The sequence below is a fragment of the Eleutherodactylus coqui genome, chromosome 5 (assembly GCF_035609145.1).
Source record: "Eleutherodactylus coqui strain aEleCoq1 chromosome 5, aEleCoq1.hap1, whole genome shotgun sequence".
Classification (NCBI taxonomy): Eukaryota; Metazoa; Chordata; class Amphibia; order Anura; family Eleutherodactylidae; genus Eleutherodactylus; species Eleutherodactylus coqui.
Window position 1 is genome coordinate 246,170,802 of NC_089841.1, and position 18,247 is coordinate 246,189,048.

At 43.7% G+C, this 18,247-nt stretch overlaps 1 protein-coding gene across 1 annotated transcript; it reads left to right on the forward strand.

The window, feature by feature from the left end:
* The first annotated feature begins 11,516 nt into the window (after positions 1-11,516).
* LOC136627082 (protein kinase C delta type-like) lies at positions 11,517-15,999 on the forward strand. Its single transcript, XM_066602025.1, has 3 exons — positions 11,517-11,680; positions 11,920-12,421; positions 15,979-15,999. Exons 1-2 carry the CDS (start codon positions 11,526-11,528, stop codon positions 12,221-12,223), a joined length of 459 nt encoding a protein of 152 aa, XP_066458122.1. The 5' UTR covers positions 11,517-11,525; the 3' UTR covers positions 12,224-12,421; positions 15,979-15,999.
* The last annotated feature ends 2,248 nt before the right edge of the window (positions 16,000-18,247 follow it).

Sequence of the window (18,247 nt, forward strand, 5' to 3'; positions counted from 1 at the left end):
TAGTCATGAAGATTGAGGCATTTTCCAAATGGGGCAACATATTTAAACTGCTTTTCCGGGACTACAATATTGATGACTATCCCCAGGATAGGTTATCAATATCAGATCAGTGGGGTCTGTTGCTTGGACTCTCCACCGATCAGCTGATTGAAGAGGGCATGCACTCGGGTGAGCGCTGCAGCCTCTTCCCCGGCCAGTGATATTATCTTTATCGGTCACATGGCCTGGGAGCAAATCAGTCCCATTCAATGGAATGGGACTGAGCTGCAATACCAGGAAAAGCCAATATACCAAGTATGGCGCTGTGCTTGATATGGACTGAAATGACAGCCACGCTCACCCAAAAAGAAATCCTCCTACACTTCCTCTGTCTGATTTGTTTTATTGTTCTTATATAGCTTTCTCAGTGCCGTGTATGATCAGTAAGTTAGTGTACCCTAGAGACGGGTCATACCTTCAGTACCTCTTTAAGGGTGTCTTCACTTACTCCATTTTTGCTGCAGGCTTTCTGATCCAGGTTTTTAATGCAGATTCTTTACTGGCTTCAAGCTTTATATTTGAAAGGTTGAAATCCGCCATCACAACCAGCAGCCTAGACGGACTTTGGATTTAGAGCCGGCATGTATTTCAAATACTCTGCAGATTCTGTGCGGAAATTCTCTATTTCATATGGATGAGATTTTTGAATATCTTCCACATCATTTGCGCTGTAAAGGCGCCCACACAGCTGCGGTTTTATAACACTGCGATATCGCTGCCTTTGTTTAACGCGATTGTCAATGGGACTTTCTAATGTTAAAAACGCATCGCACAAAAATCACAAAGCACAAACTTGTGATGCGTTTTTAACATTAGAAAGTCCCACTGACAATCGCATTAGAAAACGCAGCGATATCGCAGCGTTACAAAAACACAAGAGGGTAGGAGCCCTAAAGTAAAATATACTGCTGAGATTCTGCAGCCTCTATGGCATGACTGTTGGCACCCGTAGGGGGGACACCCACTTGCCATGCAATCGCCTTGCGATGTAAGAGAGAGTGAAAACGCATGATAATGAAACCAATGATTTTCAACGGTTTCATTCTCTTTTACGATGTTTTCACTGTAATCTCGCATAGCAAAGAAGAATCTGCGATATCGCCCATTGTTTTCAATGGGGCCAGTGGCAGCAGCGCTAGCCCCATCAAAAACATAGGGAGAACATTCTGCTCCCCTGACACAGCTGTGACAGCTATGGCAGGGGATTCCTTCACCCCCGTGGGGACCGCAGGGATGAAGAAATCCTCTGCCACAGCTGTCACAGCTGTGGCAGAAGTTCATGATGCTTTCCCATTTCTTTCAATGGAGCCAGTACTGCTGCGGCCCCATTGAAAGCAGTAGGTTTGCAGTGATGATTTTTGGGGAGGGGCTTGAAATATAAGCCCTTCCCTGATAATCATAGCAAGCTCTTGAAAAAAATTAAAAAAAAGATTAACTCAACTAGAAGATCCGCCTGGCTCTTCTCTCCAGTCCCAGCAGTCTTCTTCTCCCCGCCTCCAGAAAGTGCTGCCTCTGATTTGCTGAGCGCTCAGCCAATCAGAGGCAGTACTCAGCTGTCATTCAATAACAGCTGGGCACTGCCTCTGATTCACCACGGACAGCTCTTCTAGGTGAGTTAACCTTTTTTTTTTACTTTTTCTGACAGTTTACTGTCAAAATGGGTCAATTCCTGCATGACACTACTATATATGCTAAAATTGCGGCAGTTTGCAGTCAGAAATATGTTTTGCTCCCAAAAATGTATTCTGTGTCATTTACTAATATAAAATAATTAGTCAACAGTCCAAATAATGATAATAAAACAAAAAATGGGGGCAAAATAAAAATATATATATCCATGTAGTTGTATTTGTGCTACAAATGTTCCAAAACAAGTGCATATGTATATATACAGATTCCACCCCCAACCCCCTAAGCAAATACAGACCACCTTAAATCCCTTAAATATACACCCCCTAAATAGACACAAATTCCTTGAGACCCCTAAACTAATTGAAACCACAGACCAGATCTCCTAAAAGAATATTCCCTCTTCAGCAATCCTATTTCAGCATGTTCTAAGGGCGATCATGGATCCCACAATTAGAATCCATCCATGTGACAACCCCCCCCCCCCCCCCCACACACACACACACACCCTTACTATTGCTGCATTCATAATGACCCATATGAAGGAGTATGAATCTCGGTGGATATTTCGGTTACAAATCGTTGGCCCATAAAGGATCCATGAAGATCTCTTATTTACAGGATTCCTTGTTTAATTGTTTGTTTGATACATTTGTTTTGACACTTCTGTATATTTTTTTGTTATAGGTCTCCTCTCTGTGTTCTCCCTCGGGTTACCTATTTGGGGGCTGCCTCTTTGGGATCCCGTTGGTAATACTCCTTGACCGCTGGAGTTCTGGCTTCTTTTTGGCCCTACTTTGTCACGTCTTGGAATCATTGGTGGATTGTCCGTTGGACTGATGGAACTTCGTGATCTTGACCTTTATGGGCTCGGAAGAAAATTCCTTGGTCTATATTGGACGGTTCAGATTTGCACTATGACTGTCCTCAGGACTTTTAGATCTTTTGCCTAAGATCATGTCTGGACTCTACTTTGCTCTGTGGGGAGGGGGGGGTGATGGAGGGGGAGGGGTTTAAATTATAAGTAAATATTTTTTTCTCTGCTGTCTTGGCCTCCCATTTGTATTATCTTGTTTTGCATTACTTTTCTTGTATTTAGTCATCTCTGGACCGTCTTTAAATGTTTTGGCATGTTAGTTTTTTGGCGATGTGTATCTATTAGAGATGAGCGAGCGTACTCGGAAAAGCACTACTTGCTCGAGTAATTTGCTTTATCCGAGTATCGCTGTGCTCGTCCCTGAAGATTCGGGTGCCGCTGCGGCTGACAGGTGAGTCGCAGCGGGGAGCAGGGGAGAGCGGGCGGGAGAGAGGGAGAGAAAGATCTCCCCTGCGTTCCTCCCCGCTCTCCCCTGCAGCTCCCCGCTCCGTGCCGGCACCCGAATCTTCAGGGACGAGCACAGCGATACTCGGATAAAGCAAATTACTCGAGCGAGTAGTGCTTTTCCGAGTACGCTCGCTCATCTCTAGTATCTATGTAATTTGGACTGTGTGATGTAAGTGACTCCTAATGCCGACGCCGTGATCTTATAATGTGATCTCTCCTGAGGGTATGGTTTCACATGATTACTGAGAGTCTTATAGAGTTTTATTAGCATCTTTGTGGTGTTCAAGCATATTTGATCTTTGTGGGTTGGATTTGAGAAGCACTATTTAGGGCGGTTTCACCCGTCTGTATGCGCAACTACGCTCACCGCCATGGGGAAAATGATCTTGTTTTTCCACTGTACAATAACGGAATATGACATGGTACCTTACCCACGTGATAATTATACTATATGCATGTTCAACTATCATCATATTGAATGATTGGCACCCACATTTTGTATGCATTTAGTATGACACACATATTGCATATTGACTCGCACCAATAAGTAATACACACAGGGATTTATTGAAAATAGCATTATTTTTGCACAATATAAGGGTTTGACATATTGTGAAGAGCTTAAAAAAAAAGAAGAAGAATTGCAGATTTTATTAATTAAAATTCTAGAAAAAGCGTAATAAAAAGTGATTATCTTTTCCAAAAATGAGATAAATGAAGACTGAGGGCTCGGTCAGACGGGCGTTTGTTTGCTGCGCATTGTTTTGCGCAAAACCCAAATGCACAAAGATTTGCGTGACCAAAGCGGGCATCACGCTGAGAAAATGCACTTGGCTGCATTTATGCGCGACTAAAGTGTGCTGCCCGCTATCCCCTGCTGCGGCTGTGACAGCTGCAGCAGGGGATTCCTTGGATGTGAAACCCCTGGATGCTGTCACATCCAGAGGTTTCCCATTGTGGTCAATGGGGTCAGCAACAGCAGCCCCACTGACATACAGAGAAGATGGCAGTCCTGTGACAGCTGTGGCCGAGGATTTGTTCATCCTCGCAGGGAGTCCCCTCATCACTGAACACTGTGACGGCATTGGGATAGCATTGCGGTCCTCTGCCACAGCTGTCACAGTGTTCAGTGATGATGAAGAAATCCTCAACCACAGCTGTCACAGCTATAACAGAGGATCGCGATCTTCTCTATATGTCAGTGGGGCTGCCGCTGGCCTCATTGACCACAGGTGAAACCCCTGGATGTGACAGCATTCAAGAGTTTCACATCCAAAAAATCCTGAATACCGTAGTTATTTGCTTTTTAAGATCCGCTGCCCTAGATTTACCGCTGCACATTTTTGTGCGCTGGTAAAAATCAGACATGTGACCGCTGCCATTGAAAAGCATTGGTTCTAATAGATGCAGATCGCAGATGCAAATAAGATGTGCAGCAAAATACGCCGTCTGACTGAGCCCTAAAGATCCTCTGCAAAAGAATAAGCTCTCATAGAGCTCGGTTGGTGGTAAAATAAAAACACTATAGCTCTTGGGAGGTGCCGACAGAAACGTGAAAGACTTTACTGTACAAATATAGCAAAACACAAAAAATTCTGGTATTGCCAGAATCGTGCGGACCCAGAGAATAATGTATCACAATATTTATTCTGCATGCTTGACCTGAAAAGTGAAATCCAAAAGACAATGGTGAAATGTCTGATTTTTTTCTCAACCCTCCCCCAAAAAATGTTAATAAGTTATATAATACATGTATGCAAAAAAACAAGCCCTAGTACGGCTATGGGGATGGAGAAATGTAAATATAATGGCTCTAGGAATGGGCAATGAAAAGAATTGGAAATGGTTTGTCATTATGGCTTTAAAGGGACTCGTCACTAAAGGGGTTTTCTGCACTTTTTTAACTGATGACCCATCCTCTGGATAGTTCATCACCAGTAAAATGGTCGTAGTCCGAGCGCTGGCTTGAAATCAATGTCAGCACCACGCTGCTCCTACACTTCATGTTCAGAGATCAGACTTCCTCCTCTGACCAGTGATCACAACATCCAGCCTACTACACCGGACAGTGGGCCGGACGATCGGCTGAAGGACAGGGATCCTGATCAGCAGATGCCCATCCATCAACTACAGTACTGATGACCTATCTAGGGAAAAGGTCAGTCAAAAAAGAGCAGAAAACCCTTTAGGGAATGAATACAAATATCAGATCAGACCCTACTTAGTACAAACCCTAGACCAGAACTGACTTAATACGGTCTATAGGACCCATTTAAAGAGTAATGATAAGGAAATATTACAATGGTAGACATGGACCATGTGGTCTTCTGTTTTTCTATACAGACCCCCAGACTAGCCGTCACCCCTCCCCTGCTTTATTCTGACATCACACAGACCTTATACAGACCTGAATACAAGCCCCGGACCGGTCGTTATTTTCTTCTCTCCTTCCTTGCACTTCATTTCACTTGCCAGCAATGCCCAACAATGAAGAGGGGTGCAGAGGTAGAGAGGCGAGTGTAATTCACAGGTTCGGTGCCCGGGTGATTTGCCTTCTCTTCCTAGATTCTCCCGAACATTTCAGGCCAGTTGGCAAGTATTAATATACACCTACCACTGCAATGGTTCTATATGAATCACACTACAACATATCTATAAAGTGTGGTTGGCATTCCTCACATGAACGTGCCAGTGTGATTTCTCTTGACTATTTCTGGTTTACCCGTTTTTCCACTAATATTTATAACTAGAGATGAGCGGTTACGTCTGCGGACATCCCTTCCCCTTCACAAGTCTGGAACTTACATTCCTGCTGGTCTGGATCCGTCAGTGTAGAAGCCGCCTTCTCCTCTCCACCTCCTTCCTGCACTCTACCTGAAGTGATGGGAGGCGTTTCCAAAGAAAAACGCCTCGGGTCCTTGGGTAAATCACACGCTGATGAGTGCGATATCAGTCTGGGTATCATGACTTGATATCGCGCTCAGCTGAGTATAAGAAGCCTGAGAGAGCAGCGCCCCCTACCAGCAGGTTACAAAGAGATTTATGCTGCAACTGCTAGTCGGACATTCAGGGGAAAGGGAAGACACAGAAGGGACATCAGTAGTTTGTGGCACCACAGAGGGGACACCAGTAGTCTGTAGGGACACATAGAGGGGGCAGCAGTACTTTCTGGGGCCACAGAGGAGACACCAATACTATGGAGAGATAGTGAGAGCTAGTGGTAGGATGGGGAATGTGCAGGGATGAATCTTGGCAAGAAGAAATCTTAGTGGAATTCTGGGCCCAGACAAAGAACAAAAACGAAAGCAGAAGTCATCAATCACAGGAGATGTCACATGTGATCACTGGAGGTAACAGCACTGTAATCACTATCACAGTGTAGAATCTAGCATCTCTATGATATGATTGTATTAGAGGTATACTAGAGCTGAGCCGCTGTTATAGATATGCTGTCCCTAATTTAATTCTGAGTTCTGCTGTGGGGCCCTGTGAGTTCAGTGTATGCCCCTCTTTGCAAAAGTAGTAAAACATTAGGACTGCATAAATTTGGTATTGCTCTAATCGTGCTGATCCGGAGTATAATGTTCTCAAGGGATTTATGCTGCATAGTAAAGTCAGTAAAAACAAAAACCCCCAAAAATGTTGACATTTCTAGGTCTCACCCCCAAAAAAATACATGAATAAAAAGTTAAATAGACATAATATAAACCCCAAACTCCTGCTATGCAGTAAATGACTGGGCCTGCTGGCAGTGCCGGAAGCAGACAGCGCTGTCCATAATACAGAGGCCTGGGTTGGTACTGCAGGCAAAGCTCCCATTGAATTCACTGTCTGCAGTACCAACCACAGCGCTATCTGCGCTTCTACTAATAGTAAAACTCTCCAACAACCCTTTTAAGGGGTTAACAAATATTTGTATTATAGCACACGTATTATATTGAGAATGCCACCACAAATGGGGCTGAAATATGGATTGGACTATTGGACGGACTGACTTTCACATGTATATATGCCATTAGGATGTGCCTGCACACGGCATATACAGTACCTGGAATCTGAAACAGGTTGTGCAGTGGAATCACAGGTGCATCCACCCTGTATACAGCACATTAAGTGGGTGAAAACTGGACAAAATTCACAGTTTCTGAAACATGAGGATTGAAAATCCACAACATGCTAATTTTTCCATATGGATTTTTATCTGTGGATTGTTACAGTAATGACTTCATTTAGATGATATTCAAGGGGTATCATAGCCTTATCCATCAGGTATATCTAATCGTATATATAATGTATACGATGCATCAGAGAAGAGCGCAAAACACTGAAGTGATGTGTTCAGGCTCTTCTGCTTTATTGTTCTGATACAAGAGGTTCTATACTTTGGCTTCTCCAACGGTCCACAATGTAAAGTCCAGAGCGCGTGCGATACTTCTAATATAGTAGAATCCTACAAGAGGCTGATGATGACAAAGCTGCATGATCATTGTCTGAGACCCTGTTAGTAAGATGGAACTACAATGCGTCTTCTCCTCACATGTTTCTTGCTCTGCACACAGCATTAATATTACTGCATAACATGTAATTCCCTACTGTTACACAGATCTCCATCCAGATGCATTGTACTGTAGATTGCTATGGAGCTGCGCTGAAGAATCCGCACTGCAAACCTGCACTGTGAATCCAACCTTCAGATCAGTTTCGGATTTTTGCTCTATTTGTCCTCTTCATAAATGACTGTTTTTCTAGGTGGTGCTGGCAGAAGACAACTCTACTCGGCAGAAGTTTGCTGTGAAAGTCATCGCCAAGAGAAGCCTGCTTACCGAAGGAGAGGACCGCGTGATGGTGGAGCGGCGGGTGCTACAACTTGCATCTGGCAGCCCCTTTCTTCTACAAGGACAATTTGCTTTCCAGACAAAGGTACATTTATGACTACTTCCAAATGAACAAATACCAGTATATGTACCTGATGCTGTAGTGATACAAAGTATCTGTGAGCCGTGCCACAGTAAGACATTTCCATCCACAGAGGTCTTGGGCTGACATAGCAATAGTCACAATGGGCCCCACTTTACACTGAGGGGCCGTTAAATATACAATACCTTTATTATAATGAATGCCCGCTATTCAGTTTGTAGGTGTACAATGCTGTGCTTATTAATGTCCTAGTATATCTGTACAGGGATATGGGAGCCGTGAGTCTATGGATGTCGAGGTGAACAACAGTAACAAGCACAACCGAAAATACCAAAAACTGGGTGCTACACATGTGCAAGAACTCTAATCAAAGTTCTAGAGACACAAATTGAACCACTTAAAACCTAATACAAACATAGAAGCGAACCACAGGGGTATGTGCAAACATCGGGGAGTCAATCTGCTGATTTTCACTGCGGACGTCACTCATTGCCTTGAATGAAATCCACAATGAAGATCCATGACTTTCCTGTGACAGATGACGCATGCTGCATGACTATCCTCCGCTGCAGGTTGTGTCCATTGTTAGTGAATGGGGTTTGTTAAAAGCCCTCTCATTTACATGTACTGCACATTGTTGGGGAATGTCGGTGCACATTCTGTAGCTGAAACTCCACAGCGTCTGAACTCACCAGCCGTCACGTTGGTTCAGCAAGCACAGCAGTGATTGGCTGACAGCAGTGCTCGCTGGCTAATCAGAGCCATCGCTTCCTGGAGGCGGGATTTATGAACGCTGCAAACAGGAAGTGATGATCTGTCAGCGGCCAAGGAGTGCAGGAAGCCCGGCGGAACTACGGAACTTCGCAGACCATCGGGAGGAACCCGGACCACGGCTACTAGCTTAGTATTAATAAGACATCCCCCAAAAAGAAAATCCTGTGCCTCTTTTGGGGCAAAAATTATTATAAGACAGGGTCTTATTTTCAGAGCATCATGGTATTGAATAGGTACTATTTGCAACCAGGCTCCTAAGCTGGGGGTCTGCAGACTCCCCTTTCTACAATACAGGCTGCTCTCATTGTAATTAGTTTGTAACTGTCTCTCACATAGCATGCTGAATGGCAGCTTGTGTCACTTGAAATTAAAGGGGTTGCCCAGTTACTGGACAACTCCTCTTCAATAAGACCCCCTGTATTAAAACAATAAATTGTGATATACTTACCCCTCTGCAGCCTCCGGGATCCAGCCCTTGAGCCCGCTGCATTCCCGGTGATTGTTGCGACAGATGATGTCACAGGAAACCACATGATAACTGCAGCCAATGAAAGATCAGTACAGTTTTGTTGCCATAAAAGAAATTAAATTAATATCCCTCTGGTGCCAAGAATTTTGAAAATTTAATATTCCAGGTTAAAAGTAGTAAAACTTAATAAAAACTATATAAGTTTGCTAATTGCCATTATCGTACCGACCCACAGAATAACGTTGTGTCACAGTAAGATCTGCAGGATAATGGCATCAGTGCGTTTTATCATTTCACCACACTTACAAATGTAAAACTGTTCCCATACATTATATAGTAGACTAAATGATACCATTAAAACACAACCCGTCTCGCAAAATAAGAGGCCCTCATATGGCGAAAAAAATGTATGCATTGAAAATCGGGATGAAGAAGTGAGAATAAAAACATGAAAAGTGTCCTGTCCTTCAGGGGTTAAAGGGAAAAGGGTTTTGTGTAAAAAATATGTGAATGTAGGCAAACGGTTTGTAAATAGTCTATGGATGCCACTGCGACTGAGATGGCGTCTTCTGTATGATGCAAACATGAAAACCTTATATGTACATTATTAGTGAAACTAGATGGAGAACGGCTGCTGTATGAGGTATAAGCTACACCTCTCCTGGGGCCGGGCTGCAGCCTTATTATCACCAGTACTGAGCTTACTGATCCATCATACATGTAACTGTCCCATCCCCCCCGTCGTCATATAGTCTACATCTATGATGGAGAAATAACTGAGAATGGCCTCTGTATAACATAGTAACATAGTATGTGAGGCTGAATGAAGACAATGTCCATCTAGGTCAGCCTTGTTGATCCAGAGGAAGGCAAATAACCCCAAAAGGCAGAAGCCAATTAGCCCTTTCGGGGGGAAAATTCCTTCCTGACTCCATAATGGCAGTCAGAATAATCCCTGGATCAACCTCTGATAGTTCCTGTCTGTATAGAATGAAGACGCTGCAATCATTTGGTAACTTGATCCTAGACATTCACATTCTTGTATCGCTCTTCTGTATGGCAGGACCTGGTGCTGCTCGGAATGGAATACATCAACTGCGGAGACTTCGATGAACTTCTACAGCGGAAGGGGTGTCTCGACAGCCCCTGTGCACGGTAATGTAGTCGCAAGCTAATAAACATCTCCCTGTGGGTCATACATGAAGAGGACAGTACATGAGTGAAGTTACCCTTACATGGGGCAATTATCGCTGGAAGCAGCAAATTCAGGCAATAGCCGTCCCGTGTACTGGGTATGGAGCGAGAAATCGATCACTGGTCAGAGTCACTTAGCAGAACTAAAAACCAAGCGACTATCGGCCGTGTAAACCGGCAATCGTTCTACAATGCATGACTGCCTGTTTACTGTGAATGGAGGCGGCGGGTCAGCATGATCTTCAACCGCTCAGCCTCCATTCACAGAACGACTATCACTCCTTGTAAAGCACAGGGGCGATAGTTGGGCGGCTCTTCATGGAATGGCTGTTGGGCGCTTATGCAACCTATAGTAGTCCTGTGTAAAGGAACCTTTAGATTGTTAGCCTTACTGCCCACATACAAGCTCCAATGATGGACTCCATTCATTAAGGGACTGTACATAGAATAGAGTGTTATACTCAGAAGCTGCAACTATACTCTCCATTTATAGGATGTTAGCAGGGGCGTAGCTAAAGCTCATGGGCCCGGGTGCAAAAGTTTATCTTGGGGCCAACCAACTTCACTTAACTGCTTAACGCAGAGGCGTAACTTAAAGCTCCTGGGCCCCAATGTAAAACCTGTAACAGGGCCCCCAAATATAATGCTTTATTCATAGTACTGGACTCCCTATATGGAGAAGAGAATATATAGTTATGTCAGTGGATGTTAGTACTGAAACACTTTGTTAAAAGACTTTTATCCAATTCTAGGCTTATTACTCTCTATATGGTCTGAACCTGTAGATCATGGATCTCACATAGTAATAGCAGCATCTCTTATACATAACTCTAAGTCACACAGTGCTTGCATAGGACTGCACCTAAAGCAGGGAAATGGCTGTTCTTGTATATCGGCACTGTTTGGCGGCCATTAATCTGCAAAAAGAAAAAAAATAGTTCCATGCTCCACCGCATGTAACATTATATTGCATTGCTCCGGTGGATGATATATCTTCTCGAGGCTCTATAGGGTGTCGCACAGAGAGCCCACTGATCTATAACACACACACATATGGCGCTGCCCTGTGCAGGAGTCCTTATCCCCATGTTTGTAGTATGCAGAATAAGATAGGATTAGAGAACATGTAGCATGAAGAATGAGATGTGTGATCCCTGCAGTCTATAGTAATAACCTCACATGGTGGATATTCTGCTCTTCTGTACTATGTGTTCTTCAGAGCTTTCTGTCAGCCTCCAGATACTAATTCTCTTCTCTCCCCTTCGTGCCAGTTTCTACGCAGCGGAACTTGTATGCGGTATCCAACACCTGCATGCGAAGGGCATCGTCCACCGGTAAATATATTCTTGTCTTTTTTAGGTGTGATGGACTCAGGCCGGGTCTGTAATCCCAGATTATATTATAGTAGATGGTTTGGAATCTGATATAAAACATACTTAGGTATATTAATTCTGGATGTTTGTGCGCACATTAGGTAACATCTTCATATACTTATAAAGTAAATCAGCTAATGGGACAGATTCCCTCTTAGCAGTATGAATGGGAATAAACCATTGTTTCCTCTACTTCACAGAGATCTCAAGCCGGATAACATCCTGGTGACTTCAGCGGGCCATCTAAAGATCGCCGACTTCGGGTTGGCCCTCGAGGACATCTATGGAGACCGCACAGCCTCCGGATATGCTGGAACGCCGGACTTCATGGCTCCTGAGATGCTGAGCGGGGAGGAGTACAATGCTGCCATCGACTGGTATGCCTTAGGTATCATTCTTAATATCATGGTTACCCGCAGGTCCAAGTATCATCGAGGACGATTTAATGCCTCCAACATCGAGGCGAAGAACATCATCAAGAAGGTGAATATATTCTCTATGTAGTACGTGTTATACTAGACCAGGACAGTAATAATAGTTCAAAGCACTAGATTATATTTTTTTCCTTTTTAGCTCCTCCGGGAAGATCCTACGACGCGCTTAGGGGTCCACGGTGACATCAGAGCCCAGAGGTTTTTCCGGCATATCAATTGGGATTTGGTAGAAGCCCTGCAAATGCGACCACCACACATTCCTGTACCAGTGAGTATAAGCAGAAATTGTATTGGTTCAGCTTGGTATGTTATAACGTCATAGTAGTACTAATGGGAGATGTCTATGCCTCACTATGGTGCTAGACATGGGCTATAGCCCTAATATCACCTTTATGAGCTTCCTTGGTCTATATACTGTATATGTCTATGCCTGACTATGGTGCTAGACGTGGGCTGTAGCCCTAATATCACCTTTATGAGCTTCCTTGGTGTATATACTGTATATGTCTAAGCCTCACTATGGTGCTAGACATGGGCTGTAGCCCTAATATCACCTTTATGAGCTTCCTTGGTCTATATACTGTATATGTCTATGCCTCACTATGGTGCTAGACATGGGCTGTAGCCCTAATATCACCTTTATGAGCTTCCTTGGTGTATATACTGTATATGTCTATGCCTGACTATGGTGCTAGACGTGGGCTGTAGCCCTAATATCACCTTTATGAGCTTCCTTGGTCTATATACTGTATATGTCTATGCCTCACTATGGTGCTAGACGTGGGCTATAGCCCTAATATCACCTTTATGAGCTTCCTTGGTGTATATACTGTATATGTCTATGCCTCACTATGGTGCTAGACGTGGGCTGTAGCCCTAATATCACCTTTATGAGCTTCCTTGGTGTATATACTGTATATGTCTAAGCCTCACTATGGTGCTAGACATGGGCTGTAGCCCTAATATCAGCTTTATGAGCTTCCTTGGTCTATATACTGTATATGTCTATGCCTCACTATAGTGCTAGACATGGGCTATAGCCCTAATATCACCTTTATGAGCTTCCTTGGTGTATATACTGTATATGTCTATGCCTCACTATGGTGCTAGACATGGGCTGTAGCCCTAATATCACCTTTATGAGCTTCCTTGGTCTATATACTGTATATGTCTATGCCTCACTATGGTGCTAGACATGGGCTGTAGCCCTAATATCACCTTTATGAGCTTCCTTGGTCTATATACTGTATATGTCTATGCCTCACTATGGTGCTAGACATGGGCTATAGCCCTAATATCACCTTTATCAGCTTCCTTGGTGTATATCCTGTATATGTCTATGCCTCACTATGGTGCTAGACGTGGGCTGTAGCCCTAATATCACTTTTATGAGCTTCCTTGGTGTATATACTGTATATGTCTATGCCTCACTATGGTGCTAGACGTGGGCTGTAGCCCTAATATCATCTTTATGAGCTTCCTTGGTCTATATACCGTATATGTCTATGCCTCACTATGGTGCTAGACGTGGGCTGTAGCCCTAATATCATCTTTATGAGCTTCCTTGGTCTATATGCTGTATATGTCTATGCCTCACTATGGTGCTAGACGTGGGCTGTAGCCCTAATATCACCTTTATGAGCTTCCTTGGTGTATATACTGTATATGTCTATGCCTCACTATGGTGCTAGACATGGGCTATAGCCCTAATATCACCTTTATGAGCTTCCTTGGTGTATATACTGTATATGTCTATGCCTCACTATGGTGCTAGACATGGGCTGTAGCCCTAATATCACCTTTATGAGCTTCCTTGGTGTATATACTGTATATGTCTATGCCTCACTATGGTGCTAGACATGGGCTGTAGCCCTAATATCACCGCTATGAGCTTCCTTGGTGTATATACTGTATATGTCTAAGCCTCACTATGGTGCTAGACGTGGACTGTAGCCCTAATATCACCTTTATGAGCTTCCTTGGTGTATATACTGTATATGTCTATGCCTCACTATGGTGCTAGACGTGGGCTGTAGCCCTAATATCACCTTTATCAGCTTCCTTGGTCTATATACTGTATATGTCCTGAATGTTTAGGTTGTAATATTGTTTAGGAAGAACACTTGAATTTCTGTGACTCTCAGTGATAACTTACAGTAACCTGATTTAGGCCACTTTCATACGGGAGATTTTTCCATCTGACTTTCGAACCGATTTTTTTGGTTAGAAAGTTGGACAAAAATGAAACGGATTCATTAGAACGGGTATATTTACGGGGGACTTTTTTCTACTCGTATGAATAGTTCATGGAAAATAGAATTTACAGCATGTCCCCTGTCTCATATCTGAACAAGAATAGCACATGATAATGTGTGATGTCCGGCACATCGGACAGCGCATGGATGGTGTGTCTGTGTGCCGGCTGATGTGAGTTCCATATAAGAATCTTAGACACAAGTTTAAGTTTGTCCGTGTGCGAGTAGTCTTAGGCCCAATGCCCACGGGCGTATTTGCACTGCGGGATCTGGAGCAAATACTGCCCATAGGACATGCTAAGCAAAACACTTTTCCATGCCCACGAGCGGAAATAAACTGCGATTTTCTGCTGCCGGGGGAAAAATCGCAGCATGTCCTATTCTAGTGTGAGGCTCGTACGGGCAAATTCCATTGTAGTCAATGGAAGCTGCCCATCCTGCAGCGAGTTGCCACACATCTGCATCATCGCCGGTGCAACAGCTCTGCACTGCGCATGTGTGGCTGCGCACCAGCCGGCACATCTACAGCGAAGAAAGAAGACAGCAGACAGGTAAGCCAGGGGTCACCGCTGGGGAACAAGGTCTGATTCCATTACAAGATCTCACAGTCGGATTCCTCCCCGGCCGTCTGCATTTGGCCTTAGGGCTCAGTCAGACGAGCGTCCTTTTTGCGTAAAAAAAAGTGTTGCATGCATGTGCAAAATGCACCTGACTGTAGCTCCATGCCCATTGCTTTCAATGACGCTGCCTCTGATTGGCTGAACGCTGTGACCACTCACAGGCAGCACTCAGCTGTCATTCAATGAATGGCTGAGCACTGCCTATGATTGGCTGAGCGCTCAGCCAATCAGACACAGCTCTTTTAGGAGGCGGGGATTTTTAAATCCCCGGCCAGCTGAAAGTGCTTTAGAGCAGTGCCGGCAGTCAGCGAGAACATGCGCCAGAGCTGCACAGCAGCAGAGAGGTGATGTGTGTGTATATATATATATATATATATATATATATATATATATATATATACACATACACATTTTTTTTTACAGCAGCTTCTGTTTCAAGCCCTACCCCGAAAGTCACTCTGGGGGTTGACTGCATCGCATTGCTTTCAATGGGGCCAGCGGCAGTAGCAACGGCCCCATTGAAAGCAATGGGATGGCATCATGGTCCTTTGCCACAGCTGTGACAGCTTCATCCCCACAGGGAGTCCCCTTGTCACTGAATACTGTGACAGTGCTGTCACAGTGTTCAGTGATAAGGGGACTCTCCATGGGGAATCTTTCTGCGTCGCACGGACCCACCCAGGGCACGGATGTCCTATCTTTTACAAGTATGAGTATTTTGCGCCTGTAAAAGACAGACATGTGAACAAATCATAGGGAGCCACTGGCTCTATCAGACATGCCTTTTTTTGCGCACGTAGGTGCAAGCAAAAAAAAAAACGCTCGTCTGACTTTGCCCTTAGGGTGATAAATTTTTATACAGGAATTAGTTTGTTTTTTTGAACTGTAATCCAGTGCTGTCATGAGAAGTTATAATACCAGCTAAATCCCTATGCTTCCTCTTCTTATAGTCAAACAACATCCAGCACGGCTCAAGACCATTTAATCTCAAGAGGATGGAGGCAGCAGAAGCTCACCACTCGGCCATATCGGCAGACCACCAGGCCTTATTCACAGGGTTTTCATTTGTCAGCACTAACTGGAAAACCCTGGACAGCACACCGGCTCTTTAAGATCATCAGAGCCAGATCTCATAAGCCCCAAGAAGACCATCAAGAGAAGCAGAAGAACACCGATGATGTCATCAGGAGCAGCCCAGCAATTCCATCAGACCAAGCTGGATGATTACTGCCATGTCTACATCTGGCATACAGGTGGTATATCTTTGTTTTTCTTTTGATATGTATGGTGTGAGGATGTGCCTGACCATGTCAGGCGCACCGCATGCCCAGAGTGCGTTGATATTATGGTACTATATATATAGTGTTACACTTTATATATACTCCATAAATGACTAAAAATACAATTACATTTACCAGTGACTACTGGTGAGTGTAATTTTATATTTCCCCCTCCTCTATGACATCTATTAGTATTGTCATCGATGACGGGGAAATAAGGAGAGAGATGGCCGGCTATTAAGGGGTGGAGGAGGCCGGACCCTTTTTTTTTTTTCTTTTTATGTATGGTATTAGGATGTGCCTGACCATGTCAGACGCACCACATGCCCAATATAGGATGATATTATGATACTCTATGTATAGTGTCACCGTATACATAGACTTCATAACATATTAATGCTGCAATTACATTTACCGCTGACTACCGGTGAGTGTAATTTCATATTTCTCCCTCTTCTGTGACATTGTTTAGTTTTGTCACCGGCGACGGGGAAATAAGGTGAGAGATGGCCGGCTATTAAGGGGTGGAGGAGGCCGGGCCTTTTTTTAAAATTAATATAAAATTTGTTTCCAGGAATATAACTGTTTGGCATTAGGATGTGCCGGACCATAGCGGGCGCACCACATGCTCAGAATAAGATACTACGGTACTACATGTATAGTGTTACACTATATCTATACTCCATAAGATATTAAGAATACAATTACATTTACTGGTGATTACAGCTCAGTGGAATTTTATACTTCTCCCTCTCCTCTGACATCTCATGGTTTCGTCACCAGCGAAAGGGAAATAAGGTGAGAGATGGCCGGCTATTAAGGGGTGGAGGAGGCCGGACCTTTTATTGTAATTGTTTGCTTTTATATTTGGGCCAATTATAGTAGTCGGTCATTGGTCCAGCTCTGTAGACAGAAAAACACAAATGTTCCGGATCTTTGAATGCAGTGACACCATTTTTAAATTGTTTTTATTGTGCAAAAGTAATAAAATGTTACAAAACTATATAAATTGGATACAAATGTAATCCTACTGACCACAGGATGCAGCGAAGATGTCATTTATGGCAGCGTCATATAAGCCTATGTGCACCAGTGTAGTGTTCTTACAGAATTAAAGATGCTTTTTCTGCACGTTCCAGATGTGTTCTTTTTCCTGTACAATTGCGCAGTGTTTCACGCATCTCCTAGCATATTTCGTGTACATTTATGTACCCTCTATGTTACTTCTATGAGACCTCTTGCTGTGCACATGTGCAGGAGAATAGAGCACGGTGCGCTGGTTTATTCTTCAACTAAAATCCTCAGGAAAAATACATGCTGGTGAACAAACCCATTGAAATCAATAGGTTCTATAATCTGTATATTGTGTGTGCAAATACACCCGTGTGCCACCGGCTTCACTGTATAAGGCCTCCTTCACATGACCAGTAAGAAATAGACCTTATTAAAAAGGGCAGGAGGTGTTGCATTGTATGTTAGGAAAACATTCATCTCTACAGAGATTCAAGCTTCAGACATGGGAGTTCTGTAGAAACTGTTTGGGTAAGAATACAAGGAGAGAACAACAGAAAGGACACTATTGTAGGCATTTACTATAGGCCACCTGGACAAGCAGAAGATATGGAGGAATTCTTTCTACATCAGATGGCCAAGCTCTCAAAAAAGCCCAACATAGTGATCACGGGAGATTATAACTATCCGAACATTTGTTGGGAATCTCAGGTAAAAATAATGGATCCAACACATTCTTATCCGTAGTTGCTGACAACTTTATCTTCCAAAGGTAGAAGAGAAAACAAGGGGATCTGCTATCTTGGACCTAATTCTTACCAACAGGGAGGGAATGGTTGCGGAAGTAAGGGTGGCTGGGACCTTAGGAGGCAGCGATCATGTTATCATTGAATTTTGGATAAAAAGGGGATGAAGACCTGAGAAAACT